The 19,773-nt window shown below is 62.7% G+C and overlaps 2 protein-coding genes across 3 annotated transcripts; both read right to left on the bottom strand.

Annotated features, from left to right (window-relative positions):
* Window positions 1–628: 628 nt before the first annotated feature.
* Window positions 629–18,803, bottom strand: BRD3 (bromodomain containing 3). 2 transcript variants are annotated; one of them, XM_032307833.1, is made up of 11 exons: window positions 18,505–18,803; window positions 17,715–17,852; window positions 16,888–16,981; window positions 15,887–16,101; window positions 13,678–14,049; window positions 10,807–10,935; window positions 8,514–8,705; window positions 7,386–7,615; window positions 4,054–4,346; window positions 3,047–3,175; window positions 629–1,437 (listed from the first exon to the last, which is right to left on the bottom strand). In XM_032307833.1, the coding sequence occupies exons 1-11, from the start codon at window positions 18,715–18,717 to the stop codon at window positions 1,322–1,324; spliced, it is 2,121 nt and encodes a 706-aa protein (XP_032163724.1). In that variant the 5' UTR covers window positions 18,718–18,803; the 3' UTR covers window positions 629–1,321. The 2 variants fall into 2 exon arrangements, with proteins under 2 accessions (XP_032163724.1, XP_032163723.1); XM_032307832.1 differs by having other exon boundaries at window positions 16,888–17,035.
* Window positions 18,715–19,563, bottom strand: LOC116570592 (wiskott-Aldrich syndrome protein homolog 1-like). The gene is made up of 2 exons (XM_032307882.1): window positions 18,978–19,563; window positions 18,715–18,829 (listed from the first exon to the last, which is right to left on the bottom strand). The coding sequence occupies exons 1-2, from the start codon at window positions 19,331–19,333 to the stop codon at window positions 18,742–18,744; spliced, it is 444 nt and encodes a 147-aa protein (XP_032163773.1). The 5' UTR covers window positions 19,334–19,563; the 3' UTR covers window positions 18,715–18,741.
* Window positions 19,564–19,773: the final 210 nt, after the last annotated feature.

A 19,773-nucleotide genomic window follows, 5' to 3' on the forward strand; every position in this document is an offset into this window, starting at 1 on the left:
ACAATAGAAAGTTAAAAATCAAGACTTAGATTTACTATACATTTTTTTCTTTCAGATTACAAAGTTTATATTATATAACTGGGGTTCCCTAAATTGATTTCTTTTAAAACAGTCCTAGAGAGACCAGAAGTGAGTACAAAAGAACCGGACACACAGAACGAAGACTGAGCATGTGCTGCGGCTGGAAGTTGTCTGTGCCTGTGCGTCCCGACCCCGCGCGCTCGCAGACAGAGGCGGGCCGTGGGGCCGGCGGGGAGGGCGAGCGCACAGGCGCGACGGAGCACCGGCACAGGTGGCGGGACGCCAGCACCTGGAGGTCACAGTCCGCCATCCGGGCAGGGTCTGGGCTCTCCTTCCAACCACATAAAAGGCCTGCGTGTGCGTGTCTGCTTTTTTTTTTTTTTAATGCATTTCTTTTGCAGTTTTGTTTTTCTTTTTTTAAAAAAAACGACCAATGATGTTAATAAATAAAGTGTTCCTATATACACGAAACCGGGGAAAGGTCTCCAGAGTGTGCGGCACCGGCAGCTCACGGGTTGGGGACACACATGGGGCTGGACTTTCGTAGAAAATTGAACCTTACAAAAAAAGTCTCCTTTTGTTTTTTGTTTTTTTTTTAAATCTTTTCTTTTTTTTTCTTTTTTTTCCTTTTTTTTTTAAGTTGAGGTAAAAGTTTCAGTGTATGGAAAGCTGCGTGTGGCACAGGCGGCCCCCGTGTTCCCTCCCGGGAGCTCCTGACGCCCCTCCCTCTGCGCCCTCCTGCCTCTCCCCAACCCTCCCCTGCAGAAGCCCGGACTGGAGCCCACGGGCCCCGCCCCCACACCTTCGGCTCCCCCGCAGCAAGAGGCAAGCCTGGCTGGCAGCAGGGCTGAGCACGGGGAGTCCAAGGGCAGAGACAACACCCATTCGCAAAGCTGACAGCCTTCAGTATGATACCATCTCAGAGAAACTTCCAACAATTCTTTCTGGAGCTACAGACCAGGTCGGCCTAAGAAAGGGGTTTTTGCAAGAAACTTCAGATCCCATCGACATGGTTTTCTATGGTCATCAGGTCAGCGTTGCGAGTTGCCATCTCCAAGCAACTGATCTCAGTTACGAAGAAAGGACTTTACGCGGTCTCACCCCTGCTCATAAAGCCTCACAGACACACGAGAAAGATCTTTGACCTATTAAAGCAAAAACTGGAAGATACCATAACACTGAGTTAAAAAGAAAACCTGCACACCGTGGAACGAAAGTAGTATATTAACCAGAGAAGGGAACACTGCAGAGTTTCGGCGTGTGCGACGTCGCTGGTTCTGTTCTGCTCCGAGGGCAGAGCTCATTCCGAGTCGCTGCTGTCCGAGCTGGATCCGCTGGAACTGCTGCTCCCGGACCCGGAGGAGCTGCTGCTGCTGAGCCGGGACGGCCCTCCCGAGGGCGCGGAGCCCGCTTTCTCTGGGGGAGACGCGGCAGGTGAGAGGCGCGCCCCCACGCACCCCTGCGCTCGCCCACCAAGCTCTTCCAGAGCACCCCCGGCTTCACACCGACATGTCACGAGCCTCGGCCCCCCCGGTTCCACACCCAGTCGCTCCGCCAGCATTAAAGCGAGGTTCGGTGGGATGCACGCCTGCATTCATGAGGGTACCGGACGGTAAAGAAATGCGTCTGGCCTTTGTCCGGGCTCCAGGCACAGCGCCCCGAGAATACCTGGCATCCCCAGAGTGAGCGGAATGTCTGCTTATTTACAAGGAGCCCCTGTGGCTCACACCTGAGTTTAGGCTCAGGAGAGACTCGGGATGGCGGGTCACCAGGAAAGCCGCGGGACCGGGGCTGGGAGCTGCGGGCAGAGAGGCTGCGGGAGAGGAGCACCAGGACACTCTGGATGCTGAGCTTCTGGGCTCAGGGGCACGCGGACGTGCGGGGAGGGGGCATGCCCAGAGAGGGGAGGGAAGCTGTGCGCCCCCCCATGCCTCTCCCTGTGCGTCTGCCACTTGCTGCTGCGGACAAGGCCGTATGCGGCAAGTACAGGCCGCCAGGTCTGAGCAGAGGGTCATGGGAGCCCCCGTGCACAGCCTGCTGGTCAGTGTAAGGCAGGCCCTGGACTTGCAGCTGGCGTCTGGGAGAAAGGTGGTCTTGTCCGGGTGAGCCTCCCACCTGTGGGCTCTGGGCTAACCCTAAGCCAACAGCGTCCGAAAGGAACTGAGTCACTGGATCCCACCTGGATTGGGACTGCAGAGCCGGCGCGAGCAAAAGCCCACACAGCTGGTGCGGAAGCGCGGGTCAGCATGGCACAGAGGCCCACAAACTATCAAATACACCAGAGTCGAGAAAACACGAAAGCAGTCCACCACGAGGAACCGATGCGGTGTGGGGGGAGCTCGGCAGTTTGAAGACGGCGCCTACTCTGCCCTTCCCAGGGGAGACCAGAGGGCCCCTCCCTGCTTGGAGCAGGCAGGGCCGCAGCATCCAGCCACCCCGTGGCCGTGGACCCTGACGCTCACTACCTGGGGCTGGGAAAACGGGATCTTCCCTTTCTCGTGGCTCCAGAGGAAGGAGAGAAGCAGGGAAATCACCTGCTCACCTAGAGTAAGAGCCCTCGTCCACAAAGCACAGGGCCTGGGGGCAGGGAGTTGGAACGTCTCTCCCGCCTGCGGACAGCCAGAAAGCCTGACGCCAGGGTCAGGACCCCAGTCCCTCTCAAGCCACGGGGTCCACCCGCAAAGACCACAGCTAGGCCCTTCCAGAAAGTCCTCTGCGGGGGTGCTGGGCAGCTCTGGCAGGGGGAGCTCTCCCACACGCCGCCATGGGCTCAACCTCCCTGCAGGAGGGAGACCCAAAGGACCTGCGGTTTCAGGGTGTCAAGAGCGTCATCTAAGGGCATGCGGCCGCCCAGCTGAAGCCCCAGACTGAAGGCTGGGTCTGCGGCCCATGCCCCGCCCCCTGCCAGCCCATGCCCCGCCCCCTGCCACGCCCTAACCCCACCCACCGTCACGCCCGCCCCGCCCCGCCCCGCCCCTCGGAGCCCAGGGAAGCCGGGCCAGCAGCGCCGCCCGCAGACAGGTACCTTTCTTGGCCGGCTTCTTGTTGTTGCTCAGCTGCCCGCTCACGTCCTGCAGCCGCTTCTCTAACTCCTTCTTCTTTTCCTGAGCTAACTCCTCCTTCGACTTGGCTGCCTGCTTCTTCCCGCTCGTGGCTGCAGAGGAGCACAGAGCTGAGCCGGCCGGCGGCCACCCCAGGAGCTCAGCAGGGCGGCCTCGGGGGCCACCAGCCCTCCCGGGTGCTCACTGGGCCCCCGCAGGGCTGCCGCCCGAGCTCGCACGTGCAAAACTCGCAGGTGTCTCCTCTCGCAGGGATGCGGCTCTCCCTCGGCCTCAGCAGGGAGGCCACCACCTCTCAGTCCCAGGGGAACTTACCAAGGGTCAGCGCAGCTGACTGCGGGGGGCCCGGGACATCCAGGAGGAAGCAACTGACCCCTCCGAGGAGGCGAGGAAGCCCACTGAGAGGGCCACACGCAGGCCTAGGTGCACCCTGGCTGTTTCCTGGGGCCACTGTCCAGCTCTCCTGCAGCTGGGGGCTGCCTCCGGCCTGCCCTTCTCAATCCCCAGGACCCACTGCCCCAGGCAGCACCTGGTCCCCACCCAGTGAAGTCACTGACTTCCAGGACAAGCCTGGGCCAGTGCCGATGTCTGTCCTGGGAGGTCTCTGGACCCTCAACTCCAGGCAAAGAGGAACTGTTCTGCCCTGGCAGTGGTTCATCAAGAGGTCACCTGCAAGCCCTGGTCCCAAACGTAGCCTCAGGAAGGCTCATGGCGAAGGCTGGGCTGGGGGCTGACCCAGGGCTCCTGCCTGTCCTCAGGCTGGCCAAGGCACGTGAGCACCGCCTGCCTGCCCAAGAGCAGGGAAGAAGGGCCTGGCTGAACACAGACAGGTGTCTCTGGGGCACATGAATGGGCAAGGGCAGGGACCCGCCCCATGGCCTGGCTTTCCCCCCAGGCCTGCAGGAGAGGGGAGGAGGGGAAGCAGGGGAGAGGGTAGGGACAGCGAGCACGGTGTTCTGTCCCCACGACTTACAGAATGGCTTCCTTTGCTTTTTCTGTAAACAAGACTTGACGTATCTCTCTAGCTCCCGCAAAGTGGTGGGTTTCAGAGTCTCAAAGTCAATCTCGATCTCGTCGGGATTGGAGTCCCTGAGCGAGGGCTCCCGGGACTGGATGATGTGCACCACCCGGCCCAGCTTCTCCCCGGGCAACCGGTTGATGTCCAGGCTGAGCTGGCGTTTCTCGTCGTAGCTCATGGGCAGGCCCTCTTCCTCCTCCTCCGAGTCGTAGGAGGCTGATGCCTGCTTGCCGCCCTTCTTCGGCTGCCTGTGGCACAAGGCAAAGAACACCATGACACAGAGCCCCTGACCCTGTCCCCCCAACCCCTGTAGAGTCCCTACCTCTGCCCCCCCCAGCCCCCGTGGAGCTGCCAGTCCATGTCCCCCCAGCCCCTGTGGAGCCTGCCCCTCGTTCCTGTTCTGCCTCGCCTTCCACCTCTCCAGAACGAGGCTCTTTTACCGAGAGGCGAGCCCTAAGTAGTGCCCCACGCAGAGAAGCCAGCTGGACTGTCTGAGGGCTGCATATGTGTCTGCAGGGACACAGAAGACCCTATTTCAGAGGTCAGAGCAGAAGCTGCTCCCCACTTGGGGGTCTTTAAGCCTCAGCCAGGAAAGACTGTAGTGGTCAGCTCCCCTCAGCACTCCACAGGCATCTCGGATACAGCAGGTCAAAAACTGATCTCCATACTCAAATAATCCAAAAGGAGGCAGCAAAGGGGGACACAGGAATAAAGCCTACAGGGAAGACAAATAACGGAACGGCAGACGGAAATGCAATTTCCATAAGTCATTACATTAAATATAAATGGCCTAAACACACCAACTAAAAGACATAGTCGGATTGGATAACAAGTAAGAGCTGACTCACATGAGGTCCACCAACCCTATGTTAAACACAATGACAGAAGATTCAAGTAAAAGCAATGGGTGTGGGGACTGTACCACACAAACACTAACGGAAAGAAAGCTGCAGCGGCCGTGTTGAGAAAGTGGAGACTATGCAAACAGGAACAGTGTCAGGAAGCAGAGGAACACGGCATATGAGAAAAGGATCGAATGACTGAGAAGACACGAGAGCCCTCAACCTGTATAAACCTAAAAACCAAGCTTTAGAGTGTCTGAAGCAAAACTGAGAACTGAAGGGCAGTGGAAACATCCACAGTTTCCGCTGAGGACCCGGCGACTCTCTCCCAGTGACTGGTAAAGCCCGTCAGCAAGAAGAGAGAAGGCCCCAGCCACGCCATCCTCCGAATTAAGCTAACTGACACGTTTCTGGTTTGTTTTTCCCCTGACATTTCGGTTAACATTCTCAACCCAAGAGCACGAAAACACATGTGCAAGTCCACACGGAACATTCCCCAGTTCCCAGCCATAAAATAAATCTTAATAAAAGTACTGTGATCACACAAGGTATGTTTTCTGACCCTACCAGAATTAAGCCAGGAACCAATAACGGAACCATGTCCAGAAAAAAAATCTCCAGATACTTGGAAATTAAACAACCACTTCTAAGCAACCCGTGGTCCAAGAGGAAGGCTGAAGGGAAATTAGAAAATATTTTGAACTAGATGAAATCACACATATCAAATTTGTGGAGTACACCTAAAGTAGTGTGCAGACAGAAATAAATAGTACTAAACGCTTACGTTAGAAAAGAAGGTCTCAAATCAATAATCTAAGTTTCTATGTTAAAAAAGCAAATTAAGTCCAAAACAAGCAACAGGAAGTAATAAAAATAAGGCCATGGACAAAAAGAAGTGAAAGCAGATAAAACCCAATGTCATCAAATGCTGGTTGTTTTAACAACCAATAAAACTCCTCCATTCTCTCCAGATTCACCCCGAAAAAAGACAGACTCCCCAAAAAGGACACATCACTAGAGGCCCTGCCGATGTTAGACAGCAAGGGTACACGGCACACAAACCACTGTCCCAAAATTCCACAGTCCGGGGGAAACGGAGCAATGTCTCGAAAGCACAAATCCCCAAAACTCACTCAGGATGAAACTGAAAAACCTCACTAGTCCTGTATCTACCAGAATAACTGAATTCATCATTAAAAACCTTCTCACGATGAACACTCCAGGCCCAGAAGCTTTCACTGGGGAATGCTCCTTCCTAGTCAAGAATTAACACCATCTCTATAAACTGACCCAGGAAATAGGGGAGAACACATCCCAGCTCATGTTCAAGGCCAGCGTTACCCGGACCCCAAGTCCAGGCAGACGTCACAAGAAAACCTGATTCCTGCCTCCGCCGGGAAAGGGAAGGGAGGACCAAGCACCCCCAGCCCCTGCTGATGCCGCGGACCACCCAGCAGCCAAGGCCCGAAGCCCCGGTTCCCCACGCCCTGCCCTCCTGCTTCCGGGCCCCGAGGACTGTCCTCCCCGCCTCTCCCTCCACGGCCACCCTGGCCGCTCTGGCCTGCAGAACCAGAAAACCTCCCAAGGCTGTGCCTCCTCCCTTTCCCGCATCCCACCGCATTCCCCACGCGGACCAGGATCTGACCGCTTCCAGCTCAAACACCCCACGACCTCCCTTCACCTGCTCGGGGGGTAAAACGAGAGGCCTCCACAGAGCGGGCCAACGTCAGCAGCCGCTCCCAAGCCCTGTTCCCAAACCAGGCTCCACTCCTCAGTGGAGCCGACTTTGTCCCAGTTCCCACTAATTCCCACAACACTGCTGGCGTCCATGGCTCTGTCCCCGCTGTTCCTGTCTCTTGGAACCCTATCCCGACTGCTGCCCGGCTCCCTCCAGCACAGCTGTCCCCCTGCTCTGGGAAGCCCTTCTTCGACCGGGCAGGAGCGGCGCGCCGGCCCGAGCAGCCGCCCCCATGCTCATCTCCCTGCCGTCCCGTCCGTGGCAGGCCGTCCTCACGGCGGGGCCCGGCGCAGAAGAAGACAGGACAAACGGCGGGCGGACCCGGACGTAGAGCCCGTGGTACCGGGCAATGCCCCTAGAACGCCTTGGCCCAAAGCAGGAAGACGGCCCCAAGGGCTTGAGATGCCGACGTCTGTGGCAGAGAGTGCGACCACGGCAGTGCCCCAGCCCGAGAGGCCAGCCCCACGGAGAGCTGTGGGGTACCTCCAGAGCTCAGTCCTGCCACCAGAGGCCTCATTTTGTCCCAGAAGCTGGGAGAGACAAGGACAGCCCAGCCCCCAGCCCACTTTTCCACGCATCAGCCCAGTCTCTGGGTCACCAGGATTTGCAGCCAAGGCGGAGAGGCCCAAACCCAGGACCGCCCCAGCACACAAGCACCGAGGACAGGTGACACTGGGCTTGCGGGGCCTGAAGGCGCCTCAGCCCACCTGCTGGCCGCGGCCGTGCTGCTGGCCTTCTTGGCAGGCGCCTTCTTCGGCTGGGCCGGCTTGGCCGGTGGGGCCGCCTTGGCCTTCTTCTCGTCCTCGGACTTGGCCTTGTGCCTCTCCTTGTCCTTGTCCTTCCTCTTCTTCTCCTTCTCCCTCTTCTCCTTCCTCCTCTTGGGCTTGTTCACGGGCGCCTGCGACAGGGCGGCCAGCTGCTCGTGCACAGCCTTCAGCTGGAAAATAGCACGTGGCTGAGCAGGGCTCCCTGGGGGCTGGCCCAAGGGGGCTTTGGGGTGCCCTCGAAGCCACCTCAAACACGTGGGGAGGCTGAGCCGGGAGCACGGGGCCACGCGCTGCTGCCGAAAGCCGGACGGGGCCAGGAGCAGAGGCACCGGGGCCCCCTCTGCCCTCACTACTCCAGCCAGAGCTGAGAGCTCCCGGGCCTCACCGTCCTCGCCGGAAACGTGGCGCGTGGGTGGCCGAGGGGCCGACCCATGAGCCTGGTGGCACACTCAGGCCAGCACAGGGGCACAGTCGCTTTTTCTCCCCGCTTAGGATTCTTCTGACCAAGACAACCCCACGCGGAGGTTTATGCGTCTGCACAAAGGTTTTCGACGGCTCCATTTAGAAGCCACCGCCACGTCACGTGGCAGACACACCAGGTTAAACAACCCAGGCCGGCAGCTAACGTGTACCCCGTGCCAGCGCCTCCCTGGCCGTGTGCTAAGCGCGCCACGCACTTCCCATCTCTGCGACCCCTGAGCGGGCCGTGAGGGGCTCCCGAGAGCTGCATCATCTCCCAGGGCAGGAAACGGCGTCACAGGCCCTGGGCTGCCGGGCAGCTATGCCCAGGACCACCCTCCCCGCGGTGCCCCCTCTAAGGGGGCTCAGCCCCTGGTCAAACACCAGTGCCCCGCCCCCCCGCTGGTGACCGCGGCCGCTCCTGTTCTCTCCTCCCCGTCGGAGGCCAGCGTGGGGGCCAGCGTGGGGGCCAGCGTGGGGCCGCCTCCGAGCCGGCGCCCACTAGACAGGACGTGGCGGCTGAGGTCAGCCCCCCATGCTGGCCCGCCCCGCCCTGCAGCGCGGCTCGGCCCTCGAGCGGACCGGCCCCGGCCCCGCCCCGGCGCTCACCTGCTCCTGCAGCTCGGCCAGCCGCGTGGCCCGCTCCTCCTCCGAGTCGGAGCTGCCCGAGTCCGAGGAGCTCTCCTCACTGCTGCGGCTGCTCTCCGCGCCTTTGCTCAGCACGGGGGCCGCGGGGGCGGGCAGCGCCGGCGCCTCCACAGGCTCGTCAGGCATCTTGGCAAACCGCATCTCAAACACGTCCTGGGGGGGGAAGCAGGGGCCGCCTGAGGTCCTGGACGCCCACGGGGCAGCGCCGGGGGTGGGGGACCCAGACCTTAGCATCCATGAGTGGCTCTCGGAGCAGCACCCGCCCCACCTTGCTCTCCTGCTCTCCCTCCTCGTCCCTGTGCAGACGCTGAGTGCGGTCCAGGGCCAGGGGCCACGGGGCCACCAGCCACAGACGCAGCCTTCTAGGAACTGGTCCGCGAGCCCTCTTTATTAAGGACACAAGCCTCCTGCAGGAGATCTGCGTGTCCTCTGGGCCTCGGGGTCAGAGACCCTACAGGCTGCCGCCCACTGCAAAGCAGCCAGAGTGCCTCTGTGTCATCTGGGACCTTTATGGGGCCCCTGGCTGCCGGGTACGGAGGCCAGTGGACGTTCTCTCCCACACCTCGCCCAGGGCTTTACCACAGCATCACCTCTTGTTCCAAGTTAGGCCCAGAAGTTGGCTCCAGAGGCAAGAGTCCTGTCCCGTCAAAGCTGGCTTCGGAAAGCCCCAGCTCACACAGAGCAGGACCCAGGCCCACAGGGGCACCTCCCAGCCAAGGTCCCCTCTCCTGGAGGCCCAGGTTCATTTCAGATGGGGGTGCGCAGCCACGTGGGGGCTCCCTCCCCGCTGAGCTCCCGTTCACACTTGTGAGATGTCAGCCCCCGGTCCCGGACTCTCCTCCTGGGGTGAAGACACCCCCAGAGGCAGAGATGCGCACGGCGGTCTGGTCTGCCCTTGGCCCACGGCTGGAGAAGCACTGACAGCAGAGGCTACCCCGTGCGGGGCTCCGACCCCAGAGCTGGACGGCCATGACTGCTCAGTGCACTGGGAATCGTGACTCACAGCCTCTGTGGTCAAAGTGCTGAGAGCCAACCCACGGGAACAGAGCCAGAGCCGCTGGCCGCCACACGCTGCCGGCACCCTGATCGGCACCAGCGCCGCCCGCTTCCTCCTTGAGCTACAGCAGGCTCGGGAGAGGCACTGAGCCAACGCGGAGCCCAACTGGGCAAAGCCCTCTTGCTCCCAGACACGGTGGGGCGTGGTCTAGCGTAAAATCACAACTCCTGCCAGCTTCGGCCATACCGGGACCCCTGGGCCTGTCGCGCCAGACTCCGCAGGGGGAGCCGGTCCGCAGAGGGTGCAGCCCGCGTCAGCAGAGCCTGGGAAAGGCCCGCAGGACACGGGGGGACCCAGCGGCATGCAAGCGTTTCTCCCTCCTCCCTCCTCCGGGCACTGGGCGGACCCGTGAGCCGCCTCACCGGGTCTTCAAAAGGGTTCCCAGCAGAAGACCAGGACATCTCACACAACAAACAGCCTGCATTCCGGGGAAAAAAACTGCTGGAAGCGTATAGAGATCCACAATTTTTACTCTTTCTTCCAAAATTAAATCCCCCAATTATGTAACATTTAAACTTTTGGTGCTGCTGGGGGACCAGGGTGGTCCAGTCGGTGAAGGGGCCCACGCTTGGCTTCAGCCCAGGTCATGACCTCCGGGGGGATCGAGCCCCCTGTCGTACCGCGTGCTCAGCGGCTGCTTGGGGTTCTCTCCCCTCCCTTCCCGTTCCTCAACTTGTGCTCACTCTCTCTCCAGGACTGACAAAAGTATCTTTACTATTTCAATGCCGCTCTTAATAAAGGCAACAACACACATCACGAAGGGAGCACAGTGACCCGCACAGGGACAGGTGGGCAGCACCCAGACTTCGGCAGAAGGTCACGGGACCCGGCCTCTGGCAGCCTCACTGGGAGGCGGGTGACAAAGACCCCCTCACACAGAGGCCGAAGCCGCGGGAAGAGGGACACCCGCCTTCTTGGCCTCCGTGCTCCCTGCGGGAACGTGGGCCTGCCGCTCCTGGAGGGCAGAGGCTGGCCTGTCTGCCCGTGTGCCCGGGAAGCAGGCCTGGGGCCTGGCCAGCGCCGGGCACTACTCAGGAGAAAGGCTGTTGTGCGGGGAAGGCTCTCCCACGGCCTTCCGGGCCCCGTGTTCTCCGGGAGGCCTGCGTCTTTCCTGGGCGCCTGTCCCGGGATGCTGGTCACCCCCCGACCCCTGCGCTGTGCCCAGAAGGCCCCTCCACCTGACAGCACCTCGGTTACCTGGAGCTTCCTGGCCATGGCCACCACCTCGTGGTCCGGGGGGTTGTACTTGTAACAGTTGGAGAACATCAACCGGACGTCGGCAGCGAAGCCCTGAGCATCGGGGTACTCGCGGCTGTCCATCTTCTTCTGTAACACACGGCCGACGGGGGTGAGGCGCGGCCCGGCACCGCAGGGAGACCCACCGCACGGCCAGCCTCGCGCCACGTCCCCCGGAGCCCAGAGGCAAGTGTGGGAGCGGGACTTGAGGGTCGGAAGGGACGCTCCGGGACCCCCAGAACCCTGGCTTCTGTAGCCACCACGTAGGCTCTCCTCGCCCTGCCTGCTGCGTGCGCTGCTAACTTTCCACACGGCGAAGGCCCTGACGGGAGGAGCTCCAGAGGGACGAGGAGCTTCTTCTGCCAGCGCCGGGGCAGGGGCTGGGTTTGGACTCCCCAGTTCACAGGTCGAGACACTGACTTCATCTCTGTAAGAGCTCAGGCGTTGTTGGCCAGCCTGCCCCTCGCAGCCCAGCAGGATGAGGTGGGCTTGGCGGTGGTGAGAATGGCCGCACTCCCGGGGAGGACAGAAGCACGACCCCGGACGGTCACTGCGAGGTAGCACTTACAACGAGCTCTCAGTCAGGACAAGTGGAGGGGAGCTGCTCGGTGAGGCAGTGAGCTCCCTGTGTCTGCACGGGTTCAAGCAGAAGCTGTCTGTCAGGGACATCCTGCCGGCGAGGGGCCCCCTGTTCTCCTGGGGACTGTGTGCCGTGGGAGCCTGACTGCTTGTCTCCCCTGCACCTCAGGGACACTATCGTGGATGTGGGGGTGGAGTACAGCCTGACACCAGGGCCTGCAGCCTCTCTTGTGCCTTGGGAACGCACCCCTGCCGATCACAGGGCGTCGGACAGCTCCCAGGCTGCATGGCTCCGGCCCTCAGCACAGCCTCCCTACCCTGGGGAGGCCCGGCTCAGGAAGACAAACAGGCACACAAGACCCTCTCAACCTCTGCCAGAGTTTCAGGCTCTGGTCCCAACGTGATCGCTGGTTGCTCTCCCGGGGGGGATGGGGGGGCAAGGGCCCAGGGCTGGGAACACACGGGCTAAGGTGCTTGAGGGGCCCAAGGACAGGCGGGCAGTTGTGTGTCTTTCCTCACTGCTTCCCAGATGACGGTGTTTCCAAACAGGAGCACCAGAGCAAACTGCCTGCGTGCAAGCAGCACTCCCCCCAGGTCCCCCAGCAGGACACAGGCTCGGCCCACGGGGACACCGGCACACCAGGGCCGCCCACGCCCCCCTACAGTCTGCCACTCCCTGGCTGTGGGGCGTGGACAAGTCACTGGCCTCTCTGACGGGCAGCAGGGGCAGGACTGTTCACAGTGCCCTCGTCTGGGTGACGGGAGCTCTGCCGTCTCAGCTGGAGGCTCGGAGAGTCAACGAGGAAGGATCTGGGACCCGGCACAGGCTCCTCTGGCCACACCCGTGGGCCCTCACTCCCTCCGGCCTCAGCTTCCCCATCTCCAAACAGCAGGGGTCTGTGCGGACGACAGGCCCCGCCCCGGTAACCCCCACCCCAAGTCCCGGCCAGGACACGTGTGGGGAGCCCCTATCTGGGGCCGAGGGGGCCAGGCACTCGCTGCCAGCCCAGAGCCGGGAGCCCGCAGACCCGGAGCAGGGAGAGCTCGGCCCCGGACACGCACCTGGGAGCCCCATTCCTGCTGCCCCAGAGTCACGACCAGCCAGGAGAGCCGCCTCGGCTGAGAGCAAATCCAGACCACAGCCAGGAGTCCCCCCGGAGAGCCCCCCCGGAGAGCCCTGCTCCGGCCTCCGCCTCTCTGGAGGCTTCGCACTTGCTCTCAGCCGGCGCCAACTCACGGGGACGAGGCACCGTCCAAAGGAAAGGACGTTATGAGGCTCCCGGCGGGGCAGGACGGAAGGTCTCGGTCCCCGGCGCAGTTCGCCAGGCACCAGCGCCCCACACAGCCAGGTCTGCCCTCCCGAAACCCCCAAGAGCCATGGGCGAAGGCTCCCAGAAGGAGCCTCTGCCTCAGGCTGGCATCACGGGGAAACCAGGCAGAAGGCCAGAGAGCAGCCGTTCAAGGGCCAGACCCTCTTGATGGAAAGAGGAAGAGCCTCCTTCTGGGAGCACCTTCCCGGGCCACACAGGCAGCTCCCAGAGGAGGCGGGCTACTGTCCCCAGTGGCCAGAGACCAACGCCAGCTCCGAATGCCCCCCAAAGGAGGGCAGGTGGACTGGGACCCCAGCCGGTCGGGGGGTCAGGAGCCCCACCTATGTGTGCCCAGCTTTTAGTCTGCTGCCGCCCAGGCTCTCCGCCCTCACGGCCCAGCATGAGCCCACTCTGCCTTACACAACCAGCCGGACCCAGAACAAAATCCACTATAAAGCCCAGGGAGAGGGGCACCTGGGTGGCTCAGTGGGTTGAGCCACTGCCTTTGGCTAAGGTCATGATCTCAGGGTCTGAGGATCGAGCCCCACATCGGGCTCTCTGCTCAGCAGGGAGCCTGCTCCCCCCCCCCCCCCCACCTACCTCTCTGCCTACTTGTGATCTCTTTTTGTCAAATAAATAACTAAAATCTCAAAAAAAAAAAAAAAAAAAGGGAGGCCAGGCTCTGGGCCTCAAGTCCGCTACCTCCCCCACTCCAGGGCCCCCTCTCTGGCTGGGGCAGCAGAGGGGGCGGGTCACCGGAAAGCCCGTCCTTGCGGACAGTATGGAATCCACCCACCGAGACAGGACACGGGCTTCCGCGGGGCAGAGGGTGGCAAAGCCCCAGGTTCCGTGAGGGCGGGTAGGATGCACGCACCTTCGTCCCAGCCCCGTCTGGACCCGTGCACCCGCCCTGCTGAGCGCCCCGGTGGGCCCTGTGCAGTACCTTGACGGTGCTGAGGTCCATCGGGTGCTTGACGATGTCGTGGTAGTCGTGCAGCTCCAGGGCCTCGGCGTCCACCGGCTTGTAGAAGGGCCAGGCGTAGGCCGCGTGCTTCTTGGACAGCATCTCCTTGAGGATGCTGTCGCAGTGCCGCAGGTGTTCCGACAGCTTGCCCCTCTTGCCCGCGTGCTGCGGCACCTCGCCGTCCTCCAGGTCCTTCTTGGGCGGCTTGATGGGGCGGCCCCCACTCTCCCGCCGTGCCACCACCTTGGCCTGCTTGGGGTCTGACAGCGGCGGGGGCGACTCGCTCCGGCTGGCGGTGATGGCGGACGTCGTGGGCGTCGTGGTGTCTGCTTTCCGCTTCACGCCCTTTTTCTGCGACGGCGACACGACTGTGAGCCCGGGACGGAGCAGGGGGCCCGGGAGCGCGGATGCTCGCAGCCAGAGCTCCCAGAGCCCCAGCCGCCGGGCCAAGCCTCACTCGGCCCCGGGCGGCACCCTGCACTCCATGGGACGCCGAGGCTCAGAGGGGCCGCATCTCAGGCCCAAGGTCACACAGCTGGTGGTGGGAAGGCTAGACTCAGAACCCAACCCCCGCCCCAGAGCCGCCCCTCCAGGGTCCCCTCCACTCGCCCCCAGGGCTCCAAGAGCACGCCTGAGCGGCGTGACGGGGGGCATGCAAGTCACCTGCCCGAACCCCGGGCCGTGCGGGGGTTCCAGAGACAACAGGACCGAGGTGGACCTGGCACTGGGATCGTCCCCGAGCGGGACTCCGGCTAAGGGACGGCAGGGACAGACGGAAATCCCTGCTTAGAAAGGCCAGTGGGAAAGGCCAGAGGCCTCCAAGCTGGAGCACCAAGGGCAGCTGCCGTGCCGCAGGCCGAGGCCGGGAGCGGGGCCAGCATGCGGGGCAGGGCTGGGGCTGGGCAGCAGCAGTGGGTTTGGGACCAAGGACTCCCGGGAGCTGACTGGGCAGGTCTGGTCTTGAACCCCAAAAGCAGTGGGAGCCACAGAGAGCTGCTGTCCGTAACAGGAGGGAATGTTAAAAGGTCCACAGGCCTTCTGTGGGTGCAGGGCAGACACTAGCACGGGCTGTGCCCTGGGCACGAGGGTCCCTTCAGGCACCGCAGCCGGGGCCGCGCGCGTCATGGCGTGCCCCACAGCCAGGGCGTCCCCGAGACCAGCTCAGCCAGCTTCCCGCCTCTCAGACTGGCAGAGGGGCCCCTCAGAGCCACAACACCCAGGCTGACGGCCTGACAGCGACCTGCTCTCTGGGGCGCCACCGCGGTCTCTGCCCCAGCAACGCCGCCGCCCCCAGGCTGGCAGGGGCACGGGCTGGCTATCCACAAACACGTGTGGGCACCCACAGGACACCAAGCGTGCGCCACAGAGGCCCGGGGGAGCTCACCCGGCCACGGCAAACAGGACATGCTCCAAAAACAGCTGGGCACGGTGTCAGGCGGCCTGGCCAGGCGCCGCCCGCAGGTGCAGGCAGTGCAGGCCGCGGGGGAGGGAAAGCGGCGGCGGGGCGTTACCTTGGGGGGGGCCACTTAACCCCCCCGGCGCCTGCTTCCTCATCTGTAAGATGGGGGAACTACTGTCTGCCCCACAGGGCCGCTGTGAGGGGCAAACGGAAGACACACATCAGCGCCCGGCCCGGGGCCTGCCCTGGATCTCACAAGGAGCATGGGCTCCGAGCCCGGACCCGGCCAGGACAGTCCCTCCATGAAAGCTGCCGGCCAGACCGGGGAGGCAGACGGGCTGGAGCTCATACTACCGGGACGCACGGGGCAGGCCGCGCGGCTGCTGGCTCCTCACCATGCACCTGGGCCACTGCCCTAAGTCCGCGTGTGAGCCGGGGGCTCCGGGACCCGTCCACCCTCCTCTCCCACACCTTCCCACAGTGACCATGCGCTGCAAAGGCCCGGGCTTCAGGGCCAGAGAAACGGGGGTTCAGCACAGCCCGCCCTCACCAGCTGTGTGACCTGCAGCTCCCTGAGCCTCCGTCTCCCCATCCGCGGCAGGGGCGACGGCCCGACCTCGGGCACAGAGAGAACCACTCCAGAGCCACGTGTACCAAACACCCACTAAGGAGGGGGTGCCCAGGGACAGGTGGCAGATGGCTCCCCCGCCCACCCCACACCTGCCCGAATCCAGGAACCCCGGCCTGGCCGTCGGACGGCCAGCTGACCTTGTCCCCAGGGACACTCACCTTGACTACAGGCGGTGTGGGAGGGACCACGGGGATGATGGGCGCCGAGGGAGGAGGCGGGGCAGCGGCCGGGGGAACGGGGACCGACGTGATGTTTGCAGTGATGGTTGGCACTGGGGTGGCAGCGATGACAGGCGTCTGGGAGACAGCGGGGGGGACACTCTGGAAGGGGGTTGCTGGGGAGACAGAGGACACAGCCGCCACTTGCTGCGTACCTAGAAGAGAGGGAAAGGACGTTGAACATGCTCGGCTCTAGCTACTAGCTAGCTTCCAAAAGCTTCTTGGACCAGACCCTCCAGCCAGAGCACACCAGTCCAGGGAGTCCCCCCTCCTGAGACCCCGCACCATGGCTGCCCCCACAGAACTCCACAGACGCTCACCCAGACCAAAGTCTGAATGAGGACACCTGCAGCAGGTGCACACCGGGAAGAAGAGCCAGGCCTGGGCCCGAGAAACCTGGCCTTGACTCAGACCCCACCAGTAACCAGCTGGATGTCCCGGCAGACCTACTTAACCACCCACAGTCCCATCTGCAAAGCAGGATGGCTGGCACTGGTGGGGACCCACCCCGGCCTCCAAGGGCTGGGGTGCCTGGCCAGTCTCTCCATCGGGGCACGCCTCTGTTCCCCGTTCCTGGACCAGGTAAGACCCCCAGGGCTCCTAGTGCTAATTCTCATCCCGCACCCCCAGCCCTCCCCAAAAGGTGACACAGCCCCTCTCCCGTCCCAGAGCATACAACACCTGCTAGAAAGGCAACGTCCTGGGGGAACAATGGGCCCTCGTGTCCAGACTTCTGGAAGAGGTGGCCTCAGCATGGGGGCAGGGCAAGACCAGTGTCCCCAGCAGAGCAGGCTCAAAGGCAGATGCCAGCCGTATCGCCCCAACTTCACAGACGGGGACACTGGAGCTCAGAGGGGCCGAGGGACTTGCACAAGAAATGCTGTTGTCACACCTCAGGGAGGGGGGTCAGGACAGAACGATGGCATCGTCCACACCATTACCTGCACTCTGGGTTCCTGCAGCCGGTTTCCGGCCTTTGCCCTTCGGAGCAGGGGGTAATAATTCAACTTCCTCCTGGGGCATCTGGGCCACTTTCTGCAGAAAAATTTTCTCTAAGGCTTGGGCCATTAGCACTATGTCATCTGTGGGCTGAAGACACAGGGAGAGCCAAGGTCACTTGTTGGGCAAGGGGCCACGTGCTTGTAAAGACATCACTGGTGTGGCTCAAGAAAACATTTATTCAAAAATCCCTTCAGAGGTGTGGTAGGGCAGGCGGTGGGGGAGGCGAAAGGAGCAGATTTCACTGTGGAGACTCTTGAAAGAATCCAGAAAACCAAGAAGAACCAGAACCACCCTCCAGCTGACCCCGTGCGGAAAACAGAACCTTCCGCTCAGTTCAACTCAACCCGTCCGTGCTGTGTCCATCACAATCGAGAACAACGCAAGCCCCACCAAGGCAGGACCGTGTGGGTCTCCCTCAGCGACTCTCCTCCCCGAAAGCCATCGTGGCCACGTGCTCTCTGGTCGTGCAGTGGCCTGGCCACGTGGGGCGGCTGCACGCGGATATCACGGCGCCGTGAGCGTCCCGACAGCTGGGGTTTTGAGGTCGGAGGGCATGAACAGTTTAAGGGTTTGGTCTGTAAGCTCCCCCGCAAAAACGCCGGTCCCTTGGGGGGAGGAGGGCATGGGCAGCACTTGAGACCCCCGAGTGGTGACTGTGGCCCGGGGGTGGCATGGCCCCCTCCGCCGTCTGAGAGCTGCTCCGGAGCCGGGCCCCGCCCCGCGCACACCCCCCCCAGCCAGCAGTGGGGAGCCCGAGCCTTCTCACCTTGTTATAAATGTAACAATTTGTAAACATGGTGTTGAAGTCCTGCATACACTCACTCGCGCTCCAGTAGTAATTATTCTCTAGTCTCTTCTTAATAGTCCCCATGTCCATCGGGTTTTTTATGATTTTATGATAATCCTGGGAAAGAGATGTTCAGAGGGACATCAGCAGACTCTGCGGCACGGGGTTCGCCAGGGTCCGGTCAGCTGAGGGCCGGTATGGGTTCTGGGGCAAGTGCCCGACCCATGTGCACCCCCTGCCACACCTGTCGCCCAACAGCTTCCACCCAGACAGGTGGTTCTCAGAGACGTTTGGAACCGGGCAGCCGGGGCAGGAGCGGCTCGGCACTGTGAAGGGGCTGAGACCCCTCCAGACTCCAAATCCAGGGCCTGCTGGTGACCGGTGCGCCAAGCTGGGCCCAGAACCCAGGCCACCAACGAGCAGCCTAGGGATTCCCTGAACAATGCTCGGGGTTTTCTCTATTTGGGTCCAAAGAAGAAACCCATCAGATGACCTGGCCTCCCCCCGAAAGGGGGCCACTACCCGCACTGAGTACCTGACGGCAGGGGCAGGGGGGCAGAGGCAGGGTTCTACAGGAGGGTACACGGGAACAGCAGGGAGGCACGGGCTCCCCCACTCCCTACACTTAGGGACCACCACACCCTGAGCAGCCCCTTCGCTCCTCTGTCACCATGGGCCCTGCACTGTGCCTGGCCCCAGAGGCAGTCCTTCTGGGAGGGGGACGACAGGGGCAGGGATGCCGGTGGGTGGGGGAGGGGAGGGCACTCACGGGCAGGTTCAGCTTGATTGCATCCACGGGCTGGTAGAAGGGCCAGGCGAACTGGTGTTTCCAGAGCGTCTTCACCACCACATTCTGCATATACTGCAGCTGGTTGGTCTTGCGGCCGGGCTTGGCGGGGTTGGAGACCTCCGGCGGGGGTGGGTTGACCGGGCCTGGGGCCGCCGAGATCCCCGTGGGGGCGACTGTCGTCGTGGTGGACATCCTCCGCGGCGCGCTCACTGGCCGTCACAGCAGCGGCTCGGGGAGGCCCTGGCTTCCACTGTGCTCCTTTTGGAGGCCTGACATCCCATTTCTGGGCCCGAGCGGGCAGCACCTACGGGGAGGGGGTTGGCAGAGACAGGCCGGTCACCCAGGCCCCATCGCCTCGCCCGGCCTCGCGGGCTCCCGAGCACGCCCGAGTGGTCACGGTGAGGCCGGCTCCCATCACTCGTGCCACTCGCCGTGCTCAGCCCGCCCCTCACCTGTCACAGACCCACAGTCCAGTCACTGCTCTCAGGCCGGGGCAGAGACGTGATGTGGACACGGGCTGCCTGGGCAGTGGGGGGACAACGCAAGGGCGGGAAGGTGGCGGTCCAGGCACACAGCCAGCAGTGGGAGGCGGTGCCCGGGATGTGGCCTCTCCTGGCTCCCTGCCCACCAACGGCCTGCCGGCTGGGGGCGGACTCGGACTGTTCTTGATCGTGGCAATTTTGGGGGAATGATTCACACGTAGAGAGCGCTCCGGCATCGACCCCACAGAGCTAAGCCAGCCAGGCAGAGCGTTCGCGAAGCCCTGCACAGCGTGCGGACCCGGGCCCTTCGGGGCGAGTTCCGACATCACCACGAGAACCAGAGCTGGTTTGTGACGGCAGGCAGAGTGTGACACGCTCAGCCCCAGGGAGAGGGGCGGGCGGGAGGAGGTGCACCTCACGAGTGGGGGGGCTGCGCCCTGCCCCGACCAGCTTTCAGGACTGCTGGCCGGGCTGGGAAGGAAGACAACCGGCGGCGCCCCAGAACCAACAGGCCGGTCCCGACACCAGAAGCCCCGCTGTTTCCTGGATGGAAGCCGCTGGCCTCATCTTAGCTGCAGGGCCCAGAGCAGACTGGGGCTCACACGCGGAAGGGGAACACCAGGCCACGCTGGTGCGCCCTGCCACGCTTTGGGTCCCCGTGTCCGTGTCATGACATCCGGACAGGCCGGGGCTGAGCGGCACCCACCACGCCAGGGGCCCGATGGGCCCGGGGGCGCGAGCAGCACCCTTCCTACGACTCGAAGAA

Source organism: Mustela erminea, chromosome 12 (genome assembly GCF_009829155.1).
Source record: "Mustela erminea isolate mMusErm1 chromosome 12, mMusErm1.Pri, whole genome shotgun sequence".
Taxonomy (NCBI): Eukaryota; Metazoa; Chordata; class Mammalia; order Carnivora; family Mustelidae; genus Mustela; species Mustela erminea.